At 51.9% G+C, this 26252-nt stretch overlaps 1 protein-coding gene and 1 long non-coding RNA gene across 2 annotated transcripts; both read left to right on the top strand.

Moving 5' to 3' along the window:
* Window positions 1-6809: 6809 nt before the first annotated feature.
* Window positions 6810-12898, top strand: IHH (Indian hedgehog signaling molecule). Its single transcript, XM_041737709.1, has 3 exons — window positions 6810-7235; window positions 9558-9819; window positions 11455-12898. The coding sequence occupies exons 1-3, from the start codon at window positions 6918-6920 to the stop codon at window positions 12111-12113; spliced, it is 1239 nt and encodes a 412-aa protein (XP_041593643.1). The 5' UTR covers window positions 6810-6917; the 3' UTR covers window positions 12114-12898.
* Window positions 12899-16695: 3797 nt separating this feature from the next.
* LOC121480486 lies at window positions 16696-18080 on the top strand. The gene is made up of 3 exons (XR_005984989.1): window positions 16696-16786; window positions 17522-17619; window positions 17832-18080. It is a non-coding gene; the product is annotated as an uncharacterized LOC121480486 (long non-coding RNA).
* The last annotated feature ends 8172 nt before the right edge of the window (window positions 18081-26252 follow it).

The raw sequence follows: 26252 nt of genomic DNA, 5'->3' as shown, positions 1-26252 counted from the left end.
TCAAACATAAATCTCTCTAAAGGGTAAATTATCTTGGGTATGAGCGTTATAAATAGTTGGACGATCATACTTATGATCAGCAAATAGAAAGCCACACTTCCTCCATTTTCCCCCAGCTTCATCTTCAATTACTCTGGGTTCCTTGCTATTTCCTTAATATGCAAGCACATAAGGCCGTTGCTCTATGTAGTTCTCTCTGCCTAGAATGTTCTTCCCTAGACATCTGCTTGGTTGAAGACCTCACATCTTTCAGGTCTTGCCTGAAGTCACGCCCAGTGAGACCTCCACCGACCACCCTACTTACCAGTGACCCGCCTCCCAACCTCACACCCTCCCCACAAGCTGGCTGCCCACTCAATCCCTTTCCTCCCTTTTACGGTTTGTGCGGATGGTCCTTCGGGTTCCCCTGATACATCATGCACTTCCATTATTTTTAATTGTCAGTATTCCTAATGCTTCCCCACTAGACTACAGCTCCATAAGGGCAGGAATCTTTGCCTTGCGTTTCTGGTTCTCCCACATCCCAAGCATCTCTTGCAGTGTTTGGCACTTGATACGTGCTCAAAAATACTTGTGGAGTGAACATATGCAGAAAGATGATCACACACACATACCCCTCCACACCAGCAGTATCTTGAAGTGGTTTTAGAAACCTGTAGACATAAGTGAATATAATCTTTTTTGTTTGGAGCAACCAGGCATAAGGCAAGAGTAAGGGTTGAATGTCATCATATTAGCTAGAACCACAACGGAATGATGTTGTCATTTTGCAGAAACTAAGAACACAAGTTATATATTTTAAAAAAAATGTAACAGGATACCTTCTTGCTTCTTTGGCTATACATCCCAGCATCCTTAGGGCGCTAGCTGTACCGAGAGAGACTGGTGAGAGAGTGAGGGTGGGCCAATCCAAACCCAGTTATAGAAAGCCAACAGGCATGTCAAGAGCACTGCTTGAGAATTAAAAGGGTAGTACCCTTTCCTGAATGAGTATTTTTAAGATTATCTTTAAGCAACTAATTTCTTCCCAAATAGAGACAGTGGGGTTGAAGTAAGGCTAATTTGTTAATAAACATGTTATTATTCATATAAAAATATATTTGTATATATGTCTTTCAATCTATAAGAGTTTCCCACAATCTTTGGTTTCTGATTTGAGGAGGGAAATTCTCTTTATAACTAATTTTGTTACTTTTTCCTGCCTTTTCAAAGTTATCAAAGCAAAGTCTTTAATGCCTGAATCTCTCTGAAGTGCCTTGTAATGAGCTTATTGTTAGGGTGAAGGTAACTTGACATTCCCATTTCTAAGCAATAGCCAGCTTTCAAAGCATTTGAGTGGCTCTAATTGGATCTCCAAAATATGTTGTTCTGGACTGAGCTGAGGCTTGAAAGACAGGCCTGCTTCCACCTCTGTATATGCGCCAAATTTGGTGGAGTTGCTGACCTCTTCAAAAGATCAATAGTAGAGGGGTGCCTGGCTGGCTCAGTCAGTAGAACCTGGAACTCCATCTTGGACTGTGAGTTTGACTCCCATATTAGGCGAACAGCCTACTTAAGAAAAAAATCAACAGAAGTCAGTGATCTCAACCCGTTGGGGAAATGGTCAAAGAGTATGAGGTCTTAAAAATCCAAAATGAAGGTAACAAAAGAGTCCCTTAGATTTAGAGAGAAAATGAGTGTGTCGAACAGAGGTCAACAACCCAGCATGCTTGCCCCAGGAATCACGAAGAAACGGGATTATTATGGAGTCAAACCGGTCTGGATTCCAATTCCAACTCCCTCACTTACAAGCTCTGAACTTCAGTTCCTCATTCGTAAAAATGAAGATAATGGTGTCAATTTCATAAGGCCATTGTGAAAGTTACATCAGATCACAGTGGGGTTTCCTCCTTTACTGGATCATCCAGCTTGGGTTTTCATTATCGCTGGTACCATCATCTGTGCTTGGGCCACTGCTTGTCGCTGAGTATCCTCTTCATTCTTTTCAGGCATTCCTTTCCCTCCTTCAAAACCAATCTCTTTCAAGAGGTCTAACTCCTTCATCATATGGAATTGAAGCAGCTACGAAACGGATGTCAAAATGATCTAAAGATGATGGAAAACATTTCAACAGTTAAGTAACTTAGACAACTAGTGGGATGAATCCAATGGGAAGGAAGATCCCAGGCTAATCGCTTCTTAATTCCATTCCCTTCTCGGCCCCTATCTATCAACTTATCTAGTTTATAATGCATTATTCTGTACCCATTCATGAGTGGCATTCACAGCTTTGTAACTGTCTTTTATTTTCATGATTTATTTTTAGGTTAAATAGTAAATTTCTTGAGGACAACTGTGTCTTCTACTTTCTGTTTGCATTCTCTGTCTTTATGTGCCTATCACACTAGTATGCACAAAGTAGATGCTCCCTAATAGAAAGAATCCTCTTAATCCCACCACTGTCTCAGGACACACATGCATTAGCCTCCTGATGGATATTATTCCCCCTAGATAGGTGATAGGAATCATTATCCGCTGCTAGTGAACACAGCAGAGGATAAAAACAAATGACACATAAGGCTTGTACTTTACAGCTTATACTTTTAACCCTCGCAGCAACCCTACAAGGTAAGTGGTAAGATTTTCACTTTATAGAGGGGAAAACTAAAATTTAGAGAAGTCAAGTGACTTACCCAAGGCCACATAGTTAGGAGGTATCAGAGACCATGTTCAGGTGCAAATCTGCCAACTCCAGGCCTAGTGCTCTTTCTATGAACCAGGGCTGCTGTGAGCTGAGTCATTGGAAGATATTTGACTAACTGCATTCCTGAAACTTGTCTGGTTGTGGCTCAGCACCCATGGATTTAGAGCAGGATTGATCTGGTCAAGTGGCATGATTAGGAGGAAAAAGACTAGTTGAGTATAGAAGCATGGACCAGCACAGTATGTATCTGTGTGTATCTGTAGATATACCCACATCTATATACATACACATACGTTTATACATTTATATGAATATATGGTGATAAGTATACCATATTTGCACTATAGTGTTAAATTCAGGATTGAGGAAATATACCCATATAGCAGTCTCATAAGCAGATAGTAAAAATTTTTAAAAGTTTTATTTAATTAAGTAATCTCCACACCCAACATGGGGCTTGAACTCATGACCCCGAGATCAAGAGTCCCATCCTTTACCGACCTAGTCAGCCAGGTCAGCCAGGTGTCCCAACAGATTTTTAATGATCAGGTTCTATGGTGTATTTTCCTGCCCCCCCCTTCTTTCCAGTCTATTTTTTTCCAACTTTCACTCTAGTAAGCAAAAAATGAATGATAGTATCCAAGGAAATAGATTTCACTTTGTCCAAAACCGATGAGTGAGGAGTAAAAGTGGTCTAAAGGTGGGAGAAGACAAGTGATTTTACCAATAGGCCCAGGACTCAGATGTGAGGGGCCCTGATCAGGCTCTGTTGCTGCTGATCAAACTCCAGGCCATCGGTGGTCCCAGAGTGGCACACTTTGGTTCTTTAGTTTTACCACCGGCAGGAGCCTGGCAGTGACCAGAAAAAGAACCAGGCTTCGTTTGCCACCTCTCATGGATTAGCCCCATTCAAAAGCTACCCTACATCTACTGAGCAGCTAAGAACATAGGGAACCAAGAAATGTCTCCAAGGTTCTTAGGCCCCAATTCAGATTTAAAGTGCTGCAGGATCACTACCATGGAAATTACGATGCTTCCACTCTCTGCTCTCTTCTCTCCCTCCCTCCACTGAATGCTACTAGACTGACGCAGATCCAAATTTGACACTCAGATCTTGAACCATCACTGTGTCTTGAGAAAAAAGTGCTCAGTTTGGAGTGGAGAAGCTCCGGGGTTCAAAACTTGACTGTGGGACCACAGACAAACTACTTCACTCTGAGAGCCTTAGAATTGTAGGTTTGTAAAATGAGAATAATAGTTGCCACAGCACAGAGGGCAGGGGAGATTGTGAAGATTTGACTAAGTGCTTAAGGTAACTGTCATGGAGAAAAGACTTGATGAATGTTAGCCCCCTCCCCCCATCTGCTTCTCCCAATACACAACCTGATCGCCATCCTAAGTTAGCCAGGGGGAGGAGGGGTGAGACTCGGTGGAGCCCGATCTCAACCACAGAGGTTATGCTGCTGTCACTGCTGTCGCTGCTGTCGGAGCACCCCCAGATGCCAAGCTGCCTCAGCACTGCTTAGTGCTTATTTGACACCGGATCAGATCTTTACCAGAGCTTTGTATTCAACAGGGTCCCAGTTTCAGAAGAGAAGTGACAGGAAGAATGGCAAAGTCAACAGACTGATATAAGTTAGAGCCTCTAAGAGAATCTTAAATTGTCTTTTACTTGGAGAAAAGAAGGTTGAAAGTGAATTTAACAACTCTTTGAGACCGTGCCTATGGGATAGTAAGTGGGATAATGGCCCTAATCTCTAAAGCCAGAAAAAAGGGAAAGGAGTTGAATTTGCATTAGAGAGGGAGGAAGAAAGAGACACTGAACTTAAGGCAAAGCTTCTGTAGAAAATTATTACATAACACATTGGGACAGGTGACCCTGGGATCCTATGGGATTGTCTTCTTTAGAGCTCCAGAAGAAGAGGGCCCCTGTTTGTCTGGATTGAGAGAGGTACTGACCTGGCTGAGTGGTCTGCCCCAGAAATCTGAGCGGGAGAGAGGGAGGCGGGTGGGTAATATTGCAGGGATAGTTTTTGAACCCCAAAAAACGTTCCTGGAAGCTCTTTGAGAACTTTTGAGGAAAAGAAACAATGTCAGAGTGATCTGAGACTGGGAGACAGAATCCAAATACGAGGGAAGGAAGAAACCCAGTGTGGGGAACATGGGGCAAAAAGGGAAGGAAAAGAAACAGTCCATTCTGTATCCAAGTTGACGTGCCACTCTATTCCTGGTGGCGTCATCCTAACTTCCCTTCTGTGGGCCTCAGTTTCCTTCTCTGTAAATGAAGTGCTTAGATTAGGCACTCTCTCAAGTCCCCTTCAATTCTGAACTTCCGTCCACAAAATCGATCCAGAGAAAATGTGAGTACATCCGTGAAAAGTTCACCACCATCCAAAACCCTGGCTGTACTGGCTCCACAAGACATAGAAGCCTGTGCACGTGTGGGGTGGGGTGGGGTAACGACTGGGGTTCTGGGGTCAGACCCCAGGGGGGATAAAGGTAGAGGATTTGAATTCCTCTCTGGTCCCCCGCCAGAAGCTAGTTGTGTATCTTCTCTGAACTTCAAAACCTTCATTTGAAAACTGGGAATAATAATAATAGCTTGTTTGGGGTTGTGAGTTTAAATGAGACAACGCAAGTAGAATACTTAGTATAATAATATCTAATAGCTTCTGTGTATATGGCACGTAGCAGTAAAACGGTACTTAGCGTGTTAGTATTCTTGGAATGAGAACCTTTTAACCTTTTTATTCCTACTTCTACTGAACCTGTGGGATAGATTGCAACCAGATCATATCGTTTGTTGTGATGGTGGCATTTGTTTTTACCATACTCGCCTTTTCTTGTTTTAGCAGAATAAACCCGAATTCATTCAGCTTTCTCGAATGACATATTGAAATACGTACACAATCCATGTTCACTTCTCTGGCTGCCTCTGCATAGCCTCTCTCCTTTTTAATTTATAAAGTGGAATTAAGAGAGTAATTGTCCTGCGTGCCAACAGCTCTGAGTCCTTGGTGCGGCCCTTAGCAAGCCCCTGTCGCCTCCGCGGGGGTCAGTTCCTCCAGCATTCTGTTGATGTCACCATTTAGCTGCTCTTCTCTACACCTTGGCCCATCCCTTTGCAACTTCATTTTGCTCGCTTTAATGGTGTTTCCAACTCAAAACCCCCTATCGGGCTCTTGGGCGAGGCTGGACGCCCCACTCCCAGCTTCCCACCCTGCGGCCGTGGGATGTGCACCGGGCTGGTAGAGAATTCAGTCCACCGAGCCGAGCCGAGCCGAGCCGAGAGGGCGCGTCTCCAGGGCCAGGGTGGGGCGCCAGGTTAGGAGCGGCCTCCCGCCTCTTGGCTTTACTTCCCCGCAGGGGACACCGTAGGCGGCGGTGCGGTCCGGCCACTGCCCCCCGCCCCTCGCGTCCGGCCGCGCCGTGGGTTGCGGTCTCTGTGGGGGTGGCAGCTCCTGTCCCGGAGGTTTGCGCCTGGCGGGGCACCCCGGAGCCGCGGGGAGCCCAGAGGCGAGGCCAGGCGGGGTGGGGCGCGCCCGGGCGGGGAGGGCGCGCTCGGGCAGCGCAGGGGGCGCCGAGGGCAGCGGGCGGGCGGACGGCGGAGGAGCGAGCGGGACGAGGGCTGGCTGGTGCCGGGGCCGCCCGCCCGCCCGAGGGGGAGGAGGCTGTGCCGCCCTTGCTGCAGGTTCGCTGTCGAGCGCACAGGAGGCAGGGACATGGGTAGGGTGCGGTCTGCGCGGGGCCCGAGCCCGGATCTCTTCCATTTCCCCTCTCACTCGGCCCCGGGCTGCGCCGCAGACGGCAGCAGCTCCCGCTCCGCCCGAGCCGCCTGACCGCCGGGCCGGGGCGCTAACCGCGGGGCCCGCCAGCCCGCCGGCCCGGCCAGCCCAGCCCAGCCCGGCGGCCCGCAGCCCCGCCGCCCGCCGCCCCCCGCCGCCGCCGCGTTGCCAAAACAAACGGGCCGGCCTATTTATTGGCGGCGGGCGAGCCGGGCAGCTCAGAGTCGAGGCGCCGAGGGGGACAGCGCGCCGCCACCCGCCAGGGCCCCGGGCCCCCGCCCCGCACCTGAGTCCCGCCGGCCCCGCGCCGCGCCGCGCAGCCCATGGCGCCCCCGCCTGGAGCCCCCCGGAGCCACCCGGACGCCTGAGCCCCCGCAGCGCTCGCGTCGCCTCGCCCGCCCACCGGCCCCCAGGCGCCCTCGCCCGCCGCCCGCCCGGGCTCCCCGGCCATGTCTCCCGCCCGGCTCCGGCCCCGGCTGCGCTTCTGCCTGCTGCTGCTGCTGCTGCTGCTGCTGGTGCCGGCGGCGCGGGGCTGCGGGCCGGGCCGGGTGGTGGGCAGCCGGCGGCGGCCGCCGCGCAAGCTCGTGCCGCTCGCCTACAAGCAGTTCAGCCCCAACGTGCCCGAGAAGACCCTGGGCGCCAGCGGGCGCTACGAAGGCAAGATCGCGCGCAGCTCGGAGCGCTTCAAGGAGCTCACCCCCAACTACAATCCCGACATCATCTTCAAGGACGAGGAGAACACGGGCGCCGACCGCCTCATGACCCAGGTGAGCGCGACCCGCCCTCGCAGGGCGCCGCCGCCGCAGCACCGCCACCTGCCCGGCCCTCCCCGCCCCCCTGGCACCTTTTCTCCACCGGCCGGCACGCCCCCTGGCACCTGCCCCCTCGCCAAGCCCGGCCGCCTGCTGCCCGGGATGGGCCGGCCAGGGGTCCCGGCGGCAGCGCGGACGGCCGCGGACCCGCGGAGGCCGTGAGAAGAGCTCCCCGCTGCCGAGCGCCCCGGCCGGGTGGCGGCAGCCCCTGCGCCCCGGGGGCCCGGCCGCTGAGGCCGGCCGCGGCCCCCGGAGGTACCTCGACCCGGCCGCCTCCTGCGCCTCCGGGACCCGCGCAGTCCCTGCTGGCCTAACCTTCCGCACCGCTGCGCCCCTCTCCTTGCGAAGCCCTTCGGCACCCCGGAGGCGAAGAAGCTGCGGGCGCACAGGGCCTTTCCTCCCCGCGCGCTCCCGGTCCGCTGCGCTGCCCCTCCTGGAGTCGCGTGCCCCCTGGGTCCGGGGTTGGGGACCGCGGGAGGAGTCGGGCGGGAGGCGGTGGGAAAGGGAACTTGCCCGGCGAGCCCACGTGTCTGTCCCGGGAGCTGCGCGGCTCAGCTGCGGCTAAGGGTGGGGTGCCGGGAACTTCGGGATCTGGGACTGAACTTGGGGGATCCCTGGGCTTGGTGGCGGGGACGGGAGGGTTGAAAAAGGAGCGCCAGGATGCCTGCCGGGAGATGCTAGCCAGTTTCGGCAAGCTCCCAACGGGACCGGCTCAAGCCCACGCACTGGGGAGCAAACTTTCTCCTCCGCGGTGGGGGTCCCCTTCCTCAGGGGTCTCCCGGGGCTCCCCCCGCAGGCAGGCAGCGCGCTCCCTAGGTGCTTTGGGAAGAGCGGCTCCACCACAGCTCTCAGCCTGCGCCCTGGCGCCGGGGCTGGCCGGCCGGTGTCGGGGCCGAAGGTTGGCTGGTGGCCGGGCCGGGCCGGGCGCCGAGGAATGCAGATAAGGATCCGGGCCACGGGCTGGGCAATCATTGACAGCGCGCGCCCCGGCTCTGGACCCGGGGGAGGGGGAGAGGGGCGGGGAGCAGGGGCCCGCGGGGCCGCCGTACTTGGGTGCTTGAAGCCTGGAGGCAAGGAGCACGCGGAGCTCCCTCCCCGGGCAGTGAGCGCCCAGAGCGAGGCTGCTCCCGGGGGCGGCCAGGCCTTGGGCTGTAGCCGTCGTTGGTTCCCGGGAGTCCCGAGTCCAAGGGTCTGTGGGGCCGGGCTCCCCGAGGTGGGGTGGGTAGGCGGAGCCTCACACCTGAGTTGAGGACTGTGAAAGGGCCCCCTCTCCCGCTCGCCCTGCCCCGTCAACTGCAGGGTCCTTTGGGCTGCAGGCCGGCGGGGAGTCATCACAGACCGCGGAGCTCTCCCGTCCTTCCCCCAGGGGCGGCTCTACTCCCACCCCCACGTGGGCCAGGGCGTGCAGCTGGCTCGCTGAGATCAGAGGCTGGGTTTCTGGGGTCCCTTCCCTGATAGGGGCGGCGCACAGGTGCTGGAGGCTCTGGACTGGGGAAAACGCTGCCTGGGATTATCATCGCCCCGCGCAACGGTGCAGCTGGAGGCACTCTGCGTCCCCTCCCTCTGGCCAGGCTAGGCGCTAACATTTCCACCAGCTTCAGGTTCCCGGGCTTCCGCATCCTCGGATAGGTTGCAGGACGCTTTGGGATCTTAAGTCCCAGCAGGAAAACTCTGTGGCTCTCGAGAGATCCCCGTCGCCCAGGATTTCCCCCCAACACACCCCCGCGCTCCTGGGGAGCTCTGCACCTGCCGCTCCTCGGGCACCCGGGTCGGGGGGGCTTCAGCCCTGAGGCTACGGTGACACCTACTGGGCACCTTCGGCCTTGCACACCCAGCAGGCCCGCCGCAGGCAGTCGGCTCCGCTACCACTCCCACCCTGCGGGCAGACGGCGGTTTCGGGGTTCCCTTGCCACGGTGGGACGGAGGGACTGGGCACTGGAAAAGTGTAGCCCCGTCTGTGGAGGGATCAGTACCTGGGTCTGAGGAGAGAGCGCGCCGGAGGGAGGGGTCGCTTATCGGAGAAGGTCGCCCAAGGGTGCACCTCCCCGTTGCGCCCTCCAGATTTGTGGCGCCACCATGCGGTCCAGGTCCCTGGAACAGCCAGATGCTAGAATGCGAGGAAGCAAGTTAGGGCTCTTTGTTCCTACGGGATGGGAGCAGAGCACCCTCCCTGGTTTCCCAACTCCAGCGGATGCCCTGGGAGAGGCCGGGCGAGGCTGTGCCTCCACCCCACGCGGCCAGCATCTCCCCCTAACTCCGCGCGCCTTCCTCTCACAGCGCTGCAAGGACCGCCTGAACTCTCTGGCCATCTCAGTGATGAACCAGTGGCCTGGCGTGAAGCTGCGAGTGACCGAAGGCTGGGACGAGGACGGTCACCACTCAGAGGAGTCGCTGCACTACGAGGGCCGAGCGGTGGACATTACCACTTCGGACCGCGACCGCAACAAGTACGGACTGCTGGCGCGCTTGGCAGTGGAGGCCGGCTTCGACTGGGTGTATTACGAGTCCAAGGCCCACGTGCATTGCTCCGTCAAGTCTGGTGAGCCGCTGCCTGGGGGCTGGGCCCGGGGCCGGGGCCGCAGGGCGTGGGCAGGCACAGGGCTCACCGCCGCCAGGAAGGTGAAGAGGCCGGCCAGGGGATGGAGGAGGGGACCCCAGGGAAGAGGACGTCCCCGGCGCTCCCCGCTGCTGCTTGTGACCACCTGCTCATCCCGTGTCTGGTAGCGCTCATGGCAGGAGCCTAGGGAGACAGGGCCCTCTCCCAGCGCGGCCGGGGGTCGACCTTGCGGTCCACAGTCCAGAGCCTGCCACAGGAGGTGCAAGACAGAGCGAGCTGGACAGATGGAAGCCAGGCTGTGACAGAGATGGCCTCCCCACTCAGCTGACTCAGAATGGAGGCGGGTGGCGGGACCAGGGGCCAGGGGCCAGGGTGTGCCCAGACACCAGCAGTGGCCTCAGCAGGATCCAGGAGCCCAGAGATTCAGAGCCCAGAGCCCTGCTGCAGGTCAGCCCCTTTAGGGCACTTTGTGTGCTCCTCTGGGGGTGCAGGCGTCCCCAACCTCTCCCTCAGGGCCCTGAAACTGGACATTTTGGGGCAAAGCCAGTGACGAGGGCCAGAATAAAGAGTGGACTCAATAAAATGGATTTTCCCAGATTAGCCGCCTTGTTGATCTGAATGGGCAGGCGCTGGGGCCCTGCCCCTCCCTCGGATCTTGTCAGCGTCTCTGTCACCTACACTGAACTCAGTCATGGATGCTTCAAATGGTTCCTGCGTGACTGCCCGTCTGGCCCCACCTGGCTGCGGGCACAGCCCTCCACGCTGGCACCAGGCAGTAATCACACTTGAAGACCTGGCACACTGAGACCAGGCCCATTGCTAACGATTCCCAAACCCACCTGGGCACACAGTGGGGACCCCGTCCCCACCCTCCCCTCCAGCACTTTCCTGCCACTTGTATCTACTTCAAGACACGTCCACCTTTCACCGGTGAACACTGGTCTGGTGGCAGCTCCCCACGTGGCCACCTCTGTCATTATTCCTGCCCCCAACACTGCTCTCCACCCCACTCCCCAATGCCCCTGTGTCCTGTCTCCATATAAGGACCCAGCACATGAACCGGAGATGGTGATTTTACCCTTGCCACTGAGCCATGCCCTGGTCTGACCATTCACTCTGAGGCTCTCTCTCTTCTCTATGGACTCCAAGGGCCAGCTGTGGCACAGAACTTGGGGAGTCCATCTGAGAGGGCAATTTTTGGGGAGTGCCTGAGCAAGGAGTGAGAAATCATGGGACATCCAGACCCCAGAGGAGCTGAGTGTTTTCTCCATGAGACTGCAGCTGAGTCACAGCTGACCACCGTCTGGCTCAGCTGATCCCTGGCCTCTCTGGCTGCTTCACAGCATTGTCAGGATTGAGAGCTGACGGGGGCTTCACCTGGCCTTCAGAAGGACCCTTTCCTTTCACTCCTAGGTCTTGGTGCCACAATTCGCTCCTCTCACTGGCGAAGGATTAGACTGGGGGGTGGGCAGTGGGTTCAAGGCTTCATGGGACAGTGGGGAGGCGGCGCAGAGCAGAGTCAGGATACGGTGATGGGGGCTCTCCGGGAGCACAAAGAGCTCTGGGGAGGGGTGCTGTGACACAATAGTAACACCTTCATGTCCCTTCTTCCCACAGAGCACTCAGCTGCGGCCAAGACAGGTGGCTGCTTTCCTGCTGGAGCCCAGGTGCGCCTGGAGAGTGGGGCACGTGTGGCCTTGTCAGCCGTGAGGCCTGGAGACCGGGTGCTGGCCATGGGGGAGGATGGGAACCCCACCTTCAGCGACGTGCTCATTTTCCTGGATCGCGAGCCAGACAGGATGAGGGCCTTCCAGGTCATCGAGACCCAGGACCCCCCGCGCCGCCTGGCACTCACGCCCGCCCACCTGCTCTTCACCTCCAACAACCACACAGAACCAGCAGCCCACTTCCGGGCCACGTTTGCCAGCCAAGTACAGCCTGGCCAGTATGTGCTGGTGGCTGGGGTGCCAGGCCTGCAGCCTGCCCGAGTGGCAGCTGTCTCCACACATGTGGCCCTTGGAGCCTACGCCCCACTAACAAGGCACGGGACACTGGTGGTGGAGGATGTGGTGGCTTCCTGCTTCGCGGCTGTGGCTGACCACCGTCTGGCTCAGTTGGCCTTTTGGCCCTTGCGACTGTTTCACAGCTTGGCGTGGGGCAGCTGGACCCCGGGAGAGGGCGTGCACTGGTACCCCCAGCTGCTCTACCGCCTGGGACGGCTCTTGTTGGAAGAGGGCAGCTTCCACTCGCTGGGCATGGCCGGGCCAGGGAGCTGAAAAGACTCCTTCGCTGCCCTCCTGCAACTGCCTAATTTGGTCCAAAGTCCTCCTTGCCAGGAGGGCACTAGTCATGGAAGGGATCTGAGTTGGGGGGGCAGGGTTCCCACCATCTCCTCTTTCACAGAGACACACCATTGCAACTTGACCGGGCCATGCCAGCGTCGACCACCCCAACTCAATATAGTGACAGAGCTGTCTGTAAGCTAAGCTGGTTGGGAGGGGCTGGTCTATCCTATTCTAAAGACCTCGAGGCTGGCGCCATGGGGCCAACCCAGCCAGGTCTCACTTTAATTTTTCATACCTGCCTCCCCCAGTGGGGAGGGCCCATTCCATCTGTCTTAGGCCCCTCTTAGGTGGGCTTACACCTCAGTCGATGCTGCTAGATTCCCTGGGTGCCAGCAGGGAGCTGGCTGGACTCAACGCCTGCTGCCCAGAACTGAGAAGGCCGCAGGGTGGGACAGCCAGCCTGGCCATCCTGAGGCATGACCTTCCTCCCTGGCCACACTCCTTGGGACACATCCAGAGACTGTTGCTGTCAGTGGGCAGAGTTCTGTGTTCCAGTCAATGTGATCATAGTACCCGGGACCAGGGGAGTGGGCTGGATGTCCTCCTGCCCCGGCCCAGGCTAAGCTCCCTCTTCTGCTGAACCGTGACCCCCTAACCCCCTCCGGTCAGTCTCCCCCACCTTATTTATTGGCGCGGAGGGGGAAGCCCATGGGAGAATTTTGGGGACGTTTTGGTCTTTTCTTCCTTTTGTAATAAAAATTATTTAAGTTGTTAGAGCCATAGAATCTAGGATGCTGAACGGGGCCAGTACACAGTCTGGAGCCCTGGGGAGGTCTGTCCAGGGGTGGGTCAACTTCCTCCAAGGACAAAAGCTCCCACGCTCCCACCCTCTCTGCAGGCCCTCCTCACCTAGCAGCCCAGCAAAGTCCCCATAAACAGCTGGGCTCTGTATCAGACAAGGCTTTCACATGCTGACCTCAAAGTTTGCCCTAAACACTATTGGACCAGAGCGAGAACTGAAGTAACTAGCCCACGGTCACCTTATTCATCTCAAACTGCCTCACTGTGCCTAGTCAAGGCCTGGGTTTCTCATCTTTCAGTGTGAATAATGGACCATAGTATGAAAAGACTCTGTAGAATTCACATCTGCCTCCTGGCCCCTCTGACTTCTTGGATAACTCAGGAGTCTCTAACCTAGCAGTTCTCAAACCTTGGAATCACCTGGGCAGCTTGTTTAAAAATGATTCCTGGCCCCACGCAAACGATTATGCTTTAATACAAGATCCGGAGTGAGGCCCAGGAGCTTATTTTTATGAAGACACCAAACATGGCAGATGGTCCACAGACCACATTTTGAGAAACTGCTTAGTCTAGAGAAGCCCAGTTTGTTGGAAAAGTGACGCTTTTCTTCATTTTCTCTTGGTCTCTCTATCCCAAGGCAGGTTTTTCTGAGCTCATCTCACTACAGATCAGATGAGATTCCCAGGTCCAGGGCACACTTGTTAAATTGCCAGCCAGTTAGTAAGCCGGTTGAAATAGGCCATGGCGCGAATATTCATTCATACCACGGAAACTGGTATATGCTGCAAAGTAGAGTTCCCCTGACCATGGAGAGCCAGTTGCTAAAACACACCACTGTCCAGGTTCTATCCTCTTACAGAGATCACTAAGTTAGGGATGACTGCTCAGACTCTTACTTCACCCTTCTCCTCCTCAGAGGTCTTCTACCTCCACAGAGGAAGACTCCAGAGAAACACTTCATTGACATGGAGACTGTCATTTGGGAGGAAATAGCCCCCCACAGGCTATAACGACAACTGTTGATCACCAAAGACTAACCATCACCACATATTTTCTAAGGGCTTTATATGAAACCATTTAATTCTGGTAACAACCCTAGGTGGTGTATGTCTTCATATTACTATGTTCCAGAAGAGCACAGAAGCACGAGGAGGTTAAGTAACTTGCCTGAGATGACACAGCAAGTGACAGAAGCAGGATTTGAATCCATGCATCTCGCCATTGGGCCCACTGTTTTGACCACAAGGCTTTTCCCTTGGTGAACTTGGGTCCTCTCTGGAAGGCACTCTCAGCATTTCAGGCTGGAAGTCAGTTTTGTCAGCACATCTAGAGTGGACTCATGGCAAACACCCATGGACCAGGCTCCCAGGGACCAGAATGTCCATGAACTCATTGACAGTGAAAAACAGACTATCAAGGTCAAGATACTCTTGTCCATTCACTTGTACAATTCTTTCCGATAGACATTCTTTATGGGGGTTGGGGAGAGACAGAGGTGGGAGGAAGGAGGGAGGCGAGAGGCAGGAAGAGAGAGAGGCTTTCTCCTGTGGGGTCCAGCTGCCCCTCCCACTGGGCCTGAGCACCCTCCATCCTGCAGACACAGAGCCATTTGGTGTCCCCAACCTTTCTGTTCTAGATGGGCTTTGTCCAGAAACACATCCATTCTTCAGATAGAGAAGGCTGCAAAGATTCAGAAAAAAACTTATCTGAATTCAGACCCTCAAAAACCAACCTTAAGGTGGAGGTGGGGCTCTACAGCTTTTCTGGGAATCCTGGGACCAGATATAAACAGATTATGTGAGTGGGGAGACATAGGGAGACAGCTTGGGAAGTCATCTCCTGCGGCGACAGTATAATGGCTGCAATCACTCCCATCAAAATCCATCTTGCCCCAGTGTCTGTAATGCCAAGGCCCAGAGGAGGATCAACCATGCTGCTCAGGCAGCTACTGATCCAATGCCTGCCTCTCCTCTCAGGGTCAAGTGCAACCCCCAAGGCTGCTGTGTCCACAATTGTAACCTGCATTCATCTGTCTGGTCATCATTCACTGGATACTCTTGTGTTAGGTCCTGTGCCAGAGTGAGGGAAAGCGGTTAGTCCCCACTCTTGGGTGGTAGGAAGCAGTCTGGGGAGACGTGTCTATGCTGTGCGCTGAGTGCTGTGGCTGACAGCTCACAGGGACTATGGGAGTCCCATGGAGAGGCTGGGAGCTAGGAAGGCTTCCTGGAGGTGAGGATGCTACAGGTAGGGCAAGGAAGGCTTTGCATGGCAGGTAAGTAAAGGAAGGGATCTAGTCTGAGAACACAGTAAATGCAAAACGGAGGGCTCGAGTGAGCCTAGGGGCTCAGAAGACTTGCCAGGTCAGCATCACAAAGCTATGTGGCCACACATTTGGACTTGAGCCTGGGGGCCTGTGGGGAGGGCCTGAAGGGTTTGAAGTCAGGAAAGTTCGCTACTGGATTGTTTTAGAAAGCTCGCCCAGCTGCAGTGTGGAGGATGAATCAGACAAGGCAGCTGTGGAAGCAAGGGTTCCACTTACTGGAAAGAGAAGCTGGTGGCCTGGACTGAAGAGGTATTCATGGGGTCAGAAATAAGGCGATGGGCTGTAGATGTTTAGGAGTAGAATGGCCAGGACTTGAAGCCAGTTTAGGTGAGTAGTGAGCTTGAGGAAAGGGTTTGAGTCAATTCAGGTGTTTAAGCATGAGACCTAGCTCCCCTATGCCCAGAGCCCTTGACCATGGCTCTTTTCTAGCCTTAGAGTCTGCACCTGTCGGTGAGACATCCAGCGTTTTCCCATATAGATATCCTCTCTCCTCATTGCCCAAGGCTGGTCTACCTGGGTTCGAGGCACCCTATAGGCTCCTGCTTTCTCCTGCTGCCTGCACCATTGAGAATACATGGGGAGGAGATTCAGAGTAGCCCCTTGCAGCCCAGTCCAGGTGAAATGCAACACTTGTACCTAGTGTACAAGTCCTCCAGGAGAACTGGAGATAGGGAAACCTGGAGTGTGGGGCAACATTTCAGAGACAAAGTGGGGAATCTGGCTGGGAGGCCTATGGAGCTGCCTGGATGGACTGCCCCTCAACCCTGGCTCTCCTACTTGTCCATGCAGAGGCACTCCTTCAGGTACCCATTCCCGCCCTGTCCTTGCAGCCTCCTCTCTGGTTTAGAAAGACCCAGTGCCCCTAGGGATGGCTCTTCCGAAGCTGTAGGACTGCACTCACCTGAAGATGCTGCCCTGGGGATGGTTTCTGACAGTCTGCTGTGCTGGGAATGGCCGAGCTGAATGAATCAATCCTTTAGGCAATCAGGCCTGCTGCTAGGACTGGCAGCCCCAGTGTGGGAACTGGAAGTGGGAGCCCCTCCACCAAAAAATTGAGCAAAGCCCTCCCTCCCTGCCCTGCAAAATGATCCAACTAGAAAAGGCAACTCTTCTGGTCTGGTGCCAGCAAGCCTGTGTAGGAGACAGCCTAGCGCAGGAGGCACACTGGGGTATCAGCACACCTGGATTGCAGGCCTGCTTACCTGCCCAGCCTAGAGCCCGTATGTAATGTACAACTTGCACAGCCTTAACTCTAGCCCCTGATTCTGCCAGGCTCAGCAGATCGAGGCTTGTGATTAAAGTTTGGAGAGAAATTCCCTACAGTGTCACATGGGAGGAAGCGCAGAGCGATTAGACAGAGGCGGGGACAGGATGAGCTCAATGACCCCAATGTCTGGGGACTTCCTGCAAGTGGTTTTGGGCTGCTGCCTTCTAGGCTGAGTGACTGGGGCAAGGGTAGGTGGACACATTATTGGAAGCAGATGCGCAGAGGAATGCAGGGCATGCTCAGGAACTGGGACTGGTGCCGTTGGAGCTAAAGGTACAGGGAGAGGAAACGGGAGCTGGGCTGGGGGTTGGGGGATGCTGCGCCCCATGGAAGGGGCAGAGCTGTGGGCCTGGTAGGAAGGGCTGGAGCAGGAAATGCCCCCAAACAAGCCAGAATGGTGGCCCTTGGGGGAGGGCACAGGCCCTGCTCCCCACCTGAGAGGATGCCCCCACCCTGGAGAAACCTCTCTGGTTGGGATTGGCCGCAGCATCTCCCCCACCCCATGCCCTCTGCCCCCTGGGTGGAATGTGCCTGATGGGGCTCGGCCCCACGTCCCACACCCCAGCCTGGTTCTCAAAGCCTCTTTGTTCCATGGGGCTGAGTTGTGGCCAGCCCGGATCTGATAAGGCTGGCGGGGCAGATAGTGGCCCGCCCTGTGCGCTGTACCGCCCCAAGCCACACCCTGGCCACCTCGCACGCACATGGCGTGGGGCCCCAGAAGGGCATAGATGCAGGGGGCTTCCTGGCCAGATTAGGATCAGTAAGCCTCAGCTGGCGGGCTGGCCCTCCCTCTAGTCCATTTAAGAGCCCCCTCGCATCCACACGGGGGAATTGGATTAAGAGAATTATCTCCATTTCAGAAATCAAGTCTCCAAGAGGGAAATGACTTACCCACAGTTATGTCTTTCATAATCAGGAGCATTGGCTATGCTAAATCTGCTATTTACATTATCTTTTAAAATCCTAACAACTTATAAAGTGAGGTTGTGCCTAATTCCTACTTTGCAGAGAAGACATGGAGGCCAGAGAAGTGAAGTGACCTGCCCAAGGTCACACAATAGCAAAGTCCAGACCAGAACCCAGGTGCCGTCCAGCAGCTGAAGGAGGTGGGACTCACCATCCCAGAGGAATGGGAGGAAGGCATTTCTAACTTCAACCTAAAAGATCTGAGGGGGCCAGGGTGGCCAAGGACCCATCAGGAAAGGTAGTCCTGGGGGAATAATGTTCTAGAAGCTGTGAGAGGAGGATCCTGTGCTTGTAGGAGTGGCAATGGTTAAAAATATGCCCACAAATTGACACTCTTCTCTCCTTGGAAAAGGCCACATAGCTTCTGCCTGGTTCTACCCTGAGATTGCTGAACTGGAGAGGCTACAGGTGGGTGTTCCTGTGCATAGCCTCGCAGAGCTTCCAGGCCACAACCAGCATCAATTGTCAGTCGTGTGAGTGTGCCATCTTGGATGTCCAGTGGAACCTTCAGAGGGCAGCCCTGGCCAACATCTATATGTAACTACATGAGAGACTCTAAGTAAGAACTGGCTGGCCAAGCCCTTCTTGAATTCTTGGCCCACAAAATCATAAGCAAATAAAATGTGTGTTTGGAACTTTGAAGTTTTAGAGTGATTTCGTACACATCAGTAGTAACCAGAACAAAAGGCAAAGAGGGAATGGGAACAGATGAAGGCATCTTCTAAGGCCTTTGATGCTTTTACACAAACACTTTTAATCATGGAATCATGGGCTACCCTTGGGTAGCTCAGTTGGTTAAACATCTTACTCTGGTTTTGGCTTAGATCATGATCTCATGGGTCCCTAGGTCGAGCCCCATGTTGGGCTCTGGGCTCAGTGAGGAGACTGTTTGAGATTCTCTCTCCCTCTGCCCCTCCCTCTCTGTCTCTCTCTAAAATAAATAATCTTTTTTTTTTTTAATAGAGTCACTATTGGGTGGAGGAGGTGTGATGCCTCTTAATCTTTTTTTTTTTAAGTTTTTATTTCGGGGAGCCTGCATGGTTCAGTCGGTTAAGTGTCTGCCTTCGGCTCAGGTCATGATCTCTTTCTCTCTCTCTCTCCCTCCCTCTCTCTCTCTCTAATAAATAGATGAAATATTTATATTTATTAAGATTTTATTTATTTATTTGACAGAGAGGGGGAGCAGCAAGCAGAGGGAGAGGAGAAGCAGGCTCCCTGCTGAGCAGAGAATCTGATGTGGGGCTCAATCCCAGGACGCTGTGATCATGACCCAAGCCCAAGGCAGATGCTCAGCCAACTGAGCCATGCAGGTGCCCCAATAAATGAAATCTTTAGAAAAAATAAATTTTTTATTTATTTAAGTAATCTCTACACCCAAAATGGGGCTTGAACTCACAACCCTGAGATCAAGAGTTATATGTTCTTCCAGCTGATCTAGCCAGGTGCCCTACCTCTTGATCTTCTAAGCATGGAAGGACAGACTGATTTGGAATAACCTAGGAGCAAATAGAGATGAAGACAAAGGGGGAGGGTTGGGTAAGTAGATCTCTCCACATTCAATTGATTAGAAGTATGTTATGTATCTGCTTTAGTAGCAGGATCTCTGATGATAGCAAACTCATGGAGGAATGAAGAACCTTCTGGAAGGAAAGAAGCTCATGGATCTGGGCTAGTGGGTAGTAAGGAATCATCCATGGCCAAATGAAAGGAATGCTCTTACAGATTTTTAAAAACCCAGAATGTTACATGTTGAAAAAGTGCTCAAGGGGTGAGGCCAGACCTGAGAGATAGGCTGGACATTTCTGTGGACAGTTGCTGACCACACTTTCTTAGAGTGCCCCTGCACACCGAAACTTGCAGGGACCCAACAAGAAGGTCCCCGAAACCAGATTAGAAGCACCGTATTGCCCTTATAAATTCCAGGTGTGTTTGCATTTGGCTTCTGCACATGCTTCCAAATGCCAGACTTAAGAAGACTCAGAAGAAAGTGACCAGGCTGGTACTAGGGAATGGGTGTGTCTCAGAGGAGTGGTTGGGAGTGTAGGGGTAGAAAGGTTACTTCGAGGACAGATTTCTTGATTTTTGAACTCTTAATCCTAGAGAAGCAAAAGATGGACAGAATCAAAATCCAATAAGGAGAGAAAAGTAGCAAGCTGACAGTGGACAATCCTGACACTACTTTTACCAAATAACAAAGTTAACATCACCAGCAATGCATAGTGCCATCATGTACCCTCTGATATGATGCACTGAGAAGGGCATAGCACCTCTGTATCATGCTGCCCAATAATACATAGCTTACTCTAATCACATGTAGTAAACCCAAGATTGAGGAAAATTCTACAAAATAATTGACAGTGGGCTAAGAGAGTCAAGGTCATAAAAGACAAGGGCAAGACTCAGGAAATGCCCCAGGTAAGATCTGGAATTGGATACTGAAATAGTAAAAGGATGTTAGTGGACAAACTTGTGAAATCTAAATAAATTCTCTGCTTCCATTGATAGTGTGTATTGTACCAAGATTAATTTCTTAGTTTTGATAAGTGTTCTATAATCATGTGTAATATGTTAACCTAAGGGAAGTCTGTGTGAAGGGTTTATGAGAAATCTCTGTGCTATTTCTGTGATGTTTCCATACATCCAAAATTAACTCAAAAATTTTTAAATGCAAAAAAAAAAAAAAAGAATTCTACTAAATCAGAACCTCATGGACCAGTCAAAGGTGCCCCCCCCCTCCCGCATCATCCTTCAAGTCCAAGCCAACTTCCACACCCAAAGGAGGCCAGCTGCACTGAGCCAGTCATCATGTTATGATACTCTTACTTGAGAGAGATCTCTGGTCAGAAATGGATAGGAAAAGGGTTTGAGGAATTAAATAGGATGGCAATTAGCAGAATAATGGTGTTCTTCCTTTATTTAGAACATATGATAAGGCTGGCACGGTGCTAAGTTCTTTAAATCTTTTATCACACTTAAACTTCAATCTTTGAGTTAGGTGTTAGTTTTCCCTGTTTACAGATGAGCGGACTGGGTCTTATAGAGAGGCAAAAGAACAAGATCATACGGCTGAGAGTTGATGGGGTTGGGATTCAAATTCAAACTTTTTACTCCAGAGCTGGTTCTTAATCACTCCACTGTACTGTCTTCTCAAGTATGACCCTCATTCAGTTCATACTTCAGGGGTGTTCCACACTGGAGTGGGTCAGAGAGGTGGGAACAGAAGGGAAGAGGAAGGGGACGGCCTGGTCAGCCAGAGCTGTCCATGGTGCTGGCCAGAAAGGCATGTAGCTGGAAAGAGCAGGAGATGGTCTAGGGAAGACAGCTGGGAAAGGTAACACAGAGGAGCACTGCTCAGCCTAGAAAGGAAGAACAGTTAGACGTGGTGACTGACTGGTGACTGGTGACTGGTGATTCTTCACCAGTAAGGAGGAATCCAAGGAGCAGCCACTTCAAGTTTGGGCTTGAAATAAATAACTGTGTATAGAGTAGCCAGCGAGGTAGGATTTTCCCTTAGGTTTCCACTTGGAACTAATACTATCCACTATAGCTATACTGGTTATTAAAATCTGGCAATACTTTGGTACCAGTTGGGAAAGTCACTAGCTGAGTCCTCCACTGCTGCTCCAACAACAAAGTGTTAAAGCCTGACACAATGTGAGAGCAATCAGGACCCCGCGTTGCCTCTAAGGCCAGCTGGTACCCATTCTTATAGATTGGTAGCCATACTTTACCAATTGTTAAGAATTTTGAGTACTATCCTTGTTTGTCTCCATTTTACAGATGAGGAAAGTTAAGCCTCTGGAATGTTTAACAATTTGTCTGAAATCACCCAGCTCTCAGAAGGTAGAACCTGAACTTGAACTCAAGTCTCCTGGGATTAAGCCTCATGTCCTTTCCCCTTCATCCCCCTAACGTTGGCTTGCATGTTTAGCTGCCCTTTGGTGGTAACAGTGGATGGAGGGAGCAAGTTCTCTAGGGGGTTTGGGCTGGCACAAAAGGGTAGAAAACCCTATGCAGGGGTGGGGGGTGGAAGAATGGAACTCTTTCATTTGAATTCTCTTGTGATATGACAGTCTTCCCTCTAGCTCCTGCCAAGTTTTGTGCCTCGGCAGCCCTTTCAGACTGGAGGTCATGACACACGTCCCCAACCCCAGCAGTTTCAGAGGACCATGGCATTCTAATGCAGAGTGTTCCATACCTGCTCTTAGATCCAGCCCCCAAGCCACCCAGGTGGTGGTTTCTCTTAGCTGCAGCTTTCTCTTACTCTTCACCCTTCAGGCTGGGCTTGGAAGACTTACCTCACTAATTTCAGAAGTCAGAAGTTTCTGTGAGAGGATTCACCTCTTCATCTCCCTCTCCTAAGTTAAGTACATTTTGGATGCAGACCTGATTTCAGAGCCAACACTGGAAATGGAGTCAGAGCTACAGGGAAGGAAGAGGGAGGGGACTTTGCAAGTGCTGGAATTGGGTTGACCTGGTAACTGGACAGGAAGGCACCCTGGCACCTCCTTTTGTCTTTCTCCAACCCAGAGCACCAAGGGAGGCTCCATCTTGTAGAAACAAAAGAAGGAGATGTGGAGAGGAGAAAAACTTCCTGGTTCTCCAGTGTGGAGCAGAGAGGCTGGGAGGTGGTGGGAGAGGAGGGCGCACAGTAAACTGAGTGGCTTAGTTTTAGGGACGTCCCACTTAGTGAGTGAACATCCTTTGTGCCTGCATGTGCGTCTAACTTTATTGTCTACCATATGTCAAACACTTTTCACATGCCTGATCACTCAATCACTCACTACACCAGCCCTTTTTTCTTTAATTTTTAAAAAAGGTTTTATTGCTTGTTAGAGAGTGAGAGTGAGCAAGAGAGAGAGCGCCCACTAGCAGGGGGAGGGACAGGGAGAGGGAGAATCCGACTCCTCCTTGAGCAGGGAGTCCAAAGCAGGGCTCAATCCAATCCCGGGACCCCGAGATCATGACCTGAACTGAAGGCAGAGGCTTAACTGAATGAGCCACCCAGGTGCCCCACTACACCAGCTTTTTAAATTATCCCCAGGTAACAGTTGAGGAAATGGAGGTTCAGAGGGGTCATGTGACTTGTTCAAGGTCACACAGTCAGTTGGTAAGTGACAGTCAGGATTAATTTCAGGTCTGCTTGATTTCCCAGCCCAGGATCTCCTCTAGTCCGTTTGGTGGTGGAAGGGAGGTGGGACTTAGGAAAGATATTTTTGAGTGTGCTGAAGCCCAAATTACTGAGTGTGTGCTTTATCTTTATTACCCCAGCAATGGTTTCCAGACAAAAGGATTCTAGTCTGTCTACTACCCATCCTCCTTCCTCCTTTTCTCCCACAACCTGGTCCTCATCAATTTCCTGAATCATCACCCACCCTTGTTCAAGCCTTGAACCAAATAGTACTCACTTTGTTGTCCTCTTGGGTCCATGGAAGACACAGTCACCAGGACCTACCACCCATTTTTTCCCCCATGGGTTCTGGGCTCCTGGAAAGGGGGACTTCCAAAGGAAACTCAGCCTTTTCTCTCCTCCTGAGACTCAACCCTTTGCCACACCCCTTTCTGTGTTGTTTGCCTCTTGTAGCAAAGTCCGGCTTGGACCTCTCCCTAGGAGTCCACCACATCAAGGTCAGACCTCTCCAGCAGAATTCTCAGAAGGCAGACAGAGCCCCATAAAAGTAGAGCCCCCAGGGGCCCTACTAAGAATATCTTTCCATTGTTCCAAGCCCAGAATCCAGCAAGGTTTGGGCACACCAGAGCTGTGGAGGGACACTCTTTCATTGAAGAGGCACAAGCACACATGGCCGCCAGCATGAGCTCTCTCACCTTCTTGGGGTTTTCTTGCTGGGATTCCTGAGGCTACCACCAAGTCCTGTTTGCAGAGTCAATGCTCCCATTTCTTTTCAGCCTAAGAGTGGAAAAACAGGTCCCTTTCCCTGTGCTTAAGATCCAGCTGAGTCAGGCTGACCATTTCAAAAAGAACATAGAGGAAAACAAAAAGGAAATCATTATAGAAACTACACAGAAGTTGTCATGTCCAAAGTGCAGGTTTCAGATTCTGATAATAACATTAAAACCGGTGTAAAGCTCATTGAGTTCCACATTCCTTGATCCCAAGAAAATTCCAGACCTAATGGTGCTGGCATAACTTCATGGGCCCCCTGGCCTGCCCCTTCTCCTCAGTTGAGCCAGACTCTGGCTATGTGATTTCCCAGGCCAACTCCGGGTACTCTTAGTCCATCCATTGTTTACTTTCACAGTAAATGTCAACCTTCCCAAAAGGAGAGTTTATTTTCTGGGTTTATCCCTAGACCCACTAAGGTCTCTCCCTGTAACACCGCCCTCCATCACTGTCCTGGATAGTGAAACATCTTTAATTGCCCATGAATGAACTTTGAGGCTTCACCCACCCAAGGAGTCTTCACCAAATTAGAGCTATTAAAAACAAACAAAACAAAAAACCCCACAGGCTCAAAATGGTGTCACTTGGGCCAAGTTTCAACCTCCTCCAGAAATGTAGTCTTAACGGGTCAGACAGGAATTTTCTGGTCAGTACCAAGGAAGTTATCTGTCACAAGTGCCCTCTCCAACCCCCAAAGGAAGATAAAGGTGATCTGCAATAACTTTCCCTATAAAGGAAGGCTATCTGGCCTGAAACAATCTTTTTTGTTTTTCTTTTGCTAATAACATCTTATTCCACACCCTCCAGTCTATAAAAACCTTCCATTTTGCACAACTCCCCAGAGCTCCCTTCTACCTGGTAGATGGGACGCTGCCCAATTCATAAATCCATTTAAAAAGCTAATTAGATTACTCCCTTGAATTTTTGTTAGCAGACCTTTTCCCCCAAAGCAAATGCGTACAAATCAACACGTGGGCTTCCAAGAATCCATATTAGCATACCAGCGCCTTCTTCATGCATTCACCTCCAGATCCCTAGGAAAGAGCTTGGTGCCAGGGAGGAGGAAATGCTGGCAGGAAACGGATAGGACACTTTCTCTCCCACCTGCAAGAGGACTCCAGTTGTAAAGCAACATGCAAATGAGAAATAACAACGAGGTGCTTTTAACTTAGCAATCGCAACCACAGACTGAGGTTCCGGTGGAGATGCCCACCCTAGGTCACGGTCGCGCGTCCGGAAAGAACTGGAACGGCTCCCACTCCGGTGACGGAGCCCATGGAGTCAGCTCCCATGAATTTGGTCGTCTTCCTAAAATAAGGATTGACGGGGCGGCGCGACCACTAGGACGCTATACGTGACAGGTTGCGACGGGCAGAAGCTCAGGGGCGGCAAGCAGGGAAAGTCAGAGAACACAAAAGGGTAAGCACTCTAGGTTGGGCGGCGCTTTCGCCTTCTCTGAGCCATGACTCCTCCCGGATGCCGTCGTTGTCCTGGGATACGGGAGACGCCGCGTCCTGAGCGTCCTGTCTCTATGGAGACGACAACATGGCGGCAGAGTGAGTTCTGAGAGTCCGGGACGGCGCGAGTGGCTGCGGAAGGTATCTGTCCCGGGAGACCTCCTCCTCTGGGATGTTGGGGCCGGGGGTCCCCTCCAGGTCCTCAGAGAGCCCCGTGGGGCTGAAAGTGGGGCGAGATCAGCCTGGGGGATCTCCTAGAGAAGGGAGGAACGACCTTAAGTATTTTTATCACTTCATTTTACCGATTTCTTTTCCACTCCACACTACGCGACGACCTGCCGCTTTTTCCACTGGTGATCTTAGGACTGTTTAGATTGGAGATGAGGCAAATAAAAGAAGCTGATTATATATATATTACATATATAATAATTATATATTATATATTATATTAAGGATATATTATATATAATATATTAAGGAATTCCTTATAATATAATATATATTATAATATATCCTTAATATCCTTAATATAATATATATAATATATATCCTTAATACAATATATATAAATATATAATATTATATATATTATATATATATTCCTTAAGATTAGAAAATTGAATTTAAAAACAACTACCCTGCCCATTGTCTTCACAGTGATTGCAGATGGTTGTCACAGTGACTAGCTCAGCCTGGTATGGAAGTTGTGATTGTTAATTACAGTAACATTAGTTTGTCATTTCATTTCAGCTTCACATAAACTTTGTGAAATAAGATAACCCTCATTTGGTGAGGTGACTGAGGCTCAAGGAGATGGAGAGATTTGCCCATCTCAATGAAGCTGAGCAGATGCTGGAACCCAGCTCTCCTGGTTCCAGGACCAGTGCTCTGTTCCCTCAGCCCTAAGACCTGATCTGGACCAGATTTCTACCCCATTGTCTCTAATTTCTTCTACCTGTGTTGACTGGAGACATTTTCAGAGCTGTGAGGCAATAGCTATCCAGAATCCCCCGAGGTCACAGACTTCACTCAGGCAGGACCACAAAGCTATCCAATAGCAGAAAAGTAATGGGACTCTCCTCCCTGCCTCCCCAGCTTGCGTTTCTTTGATTCCTTTTGAACGTCCTCTTTACAGTGGACGGCAGGGGCCTTGCCCGTCTTGTCCATTGCCTAGCACTGTACATAACAGGCATTCAGCAAATGCTTTGTGACTGAATGAGTGAATGGATCTAAGATATTCCTTTAGAAGGTTGGGTGGTATTGCCAATTAGGAAAAACTAAATCATCAAAATCTTTTGATTTGGATGGTGGTGGGGATTGAATGGGAGAGTGTCTGATGAAATTGTGTAACTTCTAAAGGATGACCATAAAATTGTTAACTAAAGTGTAATATGTTATAATAAGGAGTTGAACC

This window comes from Vulpes lagopus, chromosome 22 (genome assembly GCF_018345385.1).
Source record: "Vulpes lagopus strain Blue_001 chromosome 22, ASM1834538v1, whole genome shotgun sequence".
Lineage (NCBI taxonomy): Eukaryota > Metazoa > Chordata > Mammalia > Carnivora > Canidae > Vulpes > Vulpes lagopus.
The sequence above is the reverse complement of the archived record's forward strand: the minus strand, read 5'-3'. Positions and strand labels throughout refer to the sequence as shown.

Bases quoted from the DNA above. Each gene is read 5' to 3' on its own strand.
- IHH (XM_041737709.1), top strand. From the start codon at position 6,918: ATGTCTCCCGCCCGGCTCCGGCCCCGGCTGCGCTTCTGCCTGCTGCTG. The intron at 7,236-9,557 runs GTGAGCGCGACC...TTCCTCTCACAG, and splicing joins CCGACCGCCTCATGACCCAG to CGCTGCAAGGACCGCCTGAA. The intron at 9,820-11,454 runs GTGAGCCGCTGC...TTCTTCCCACAG, and splicing joins GCATTGCTCCGTCAAGTCTG to AGCACTCAGCTGCGGCCAAG.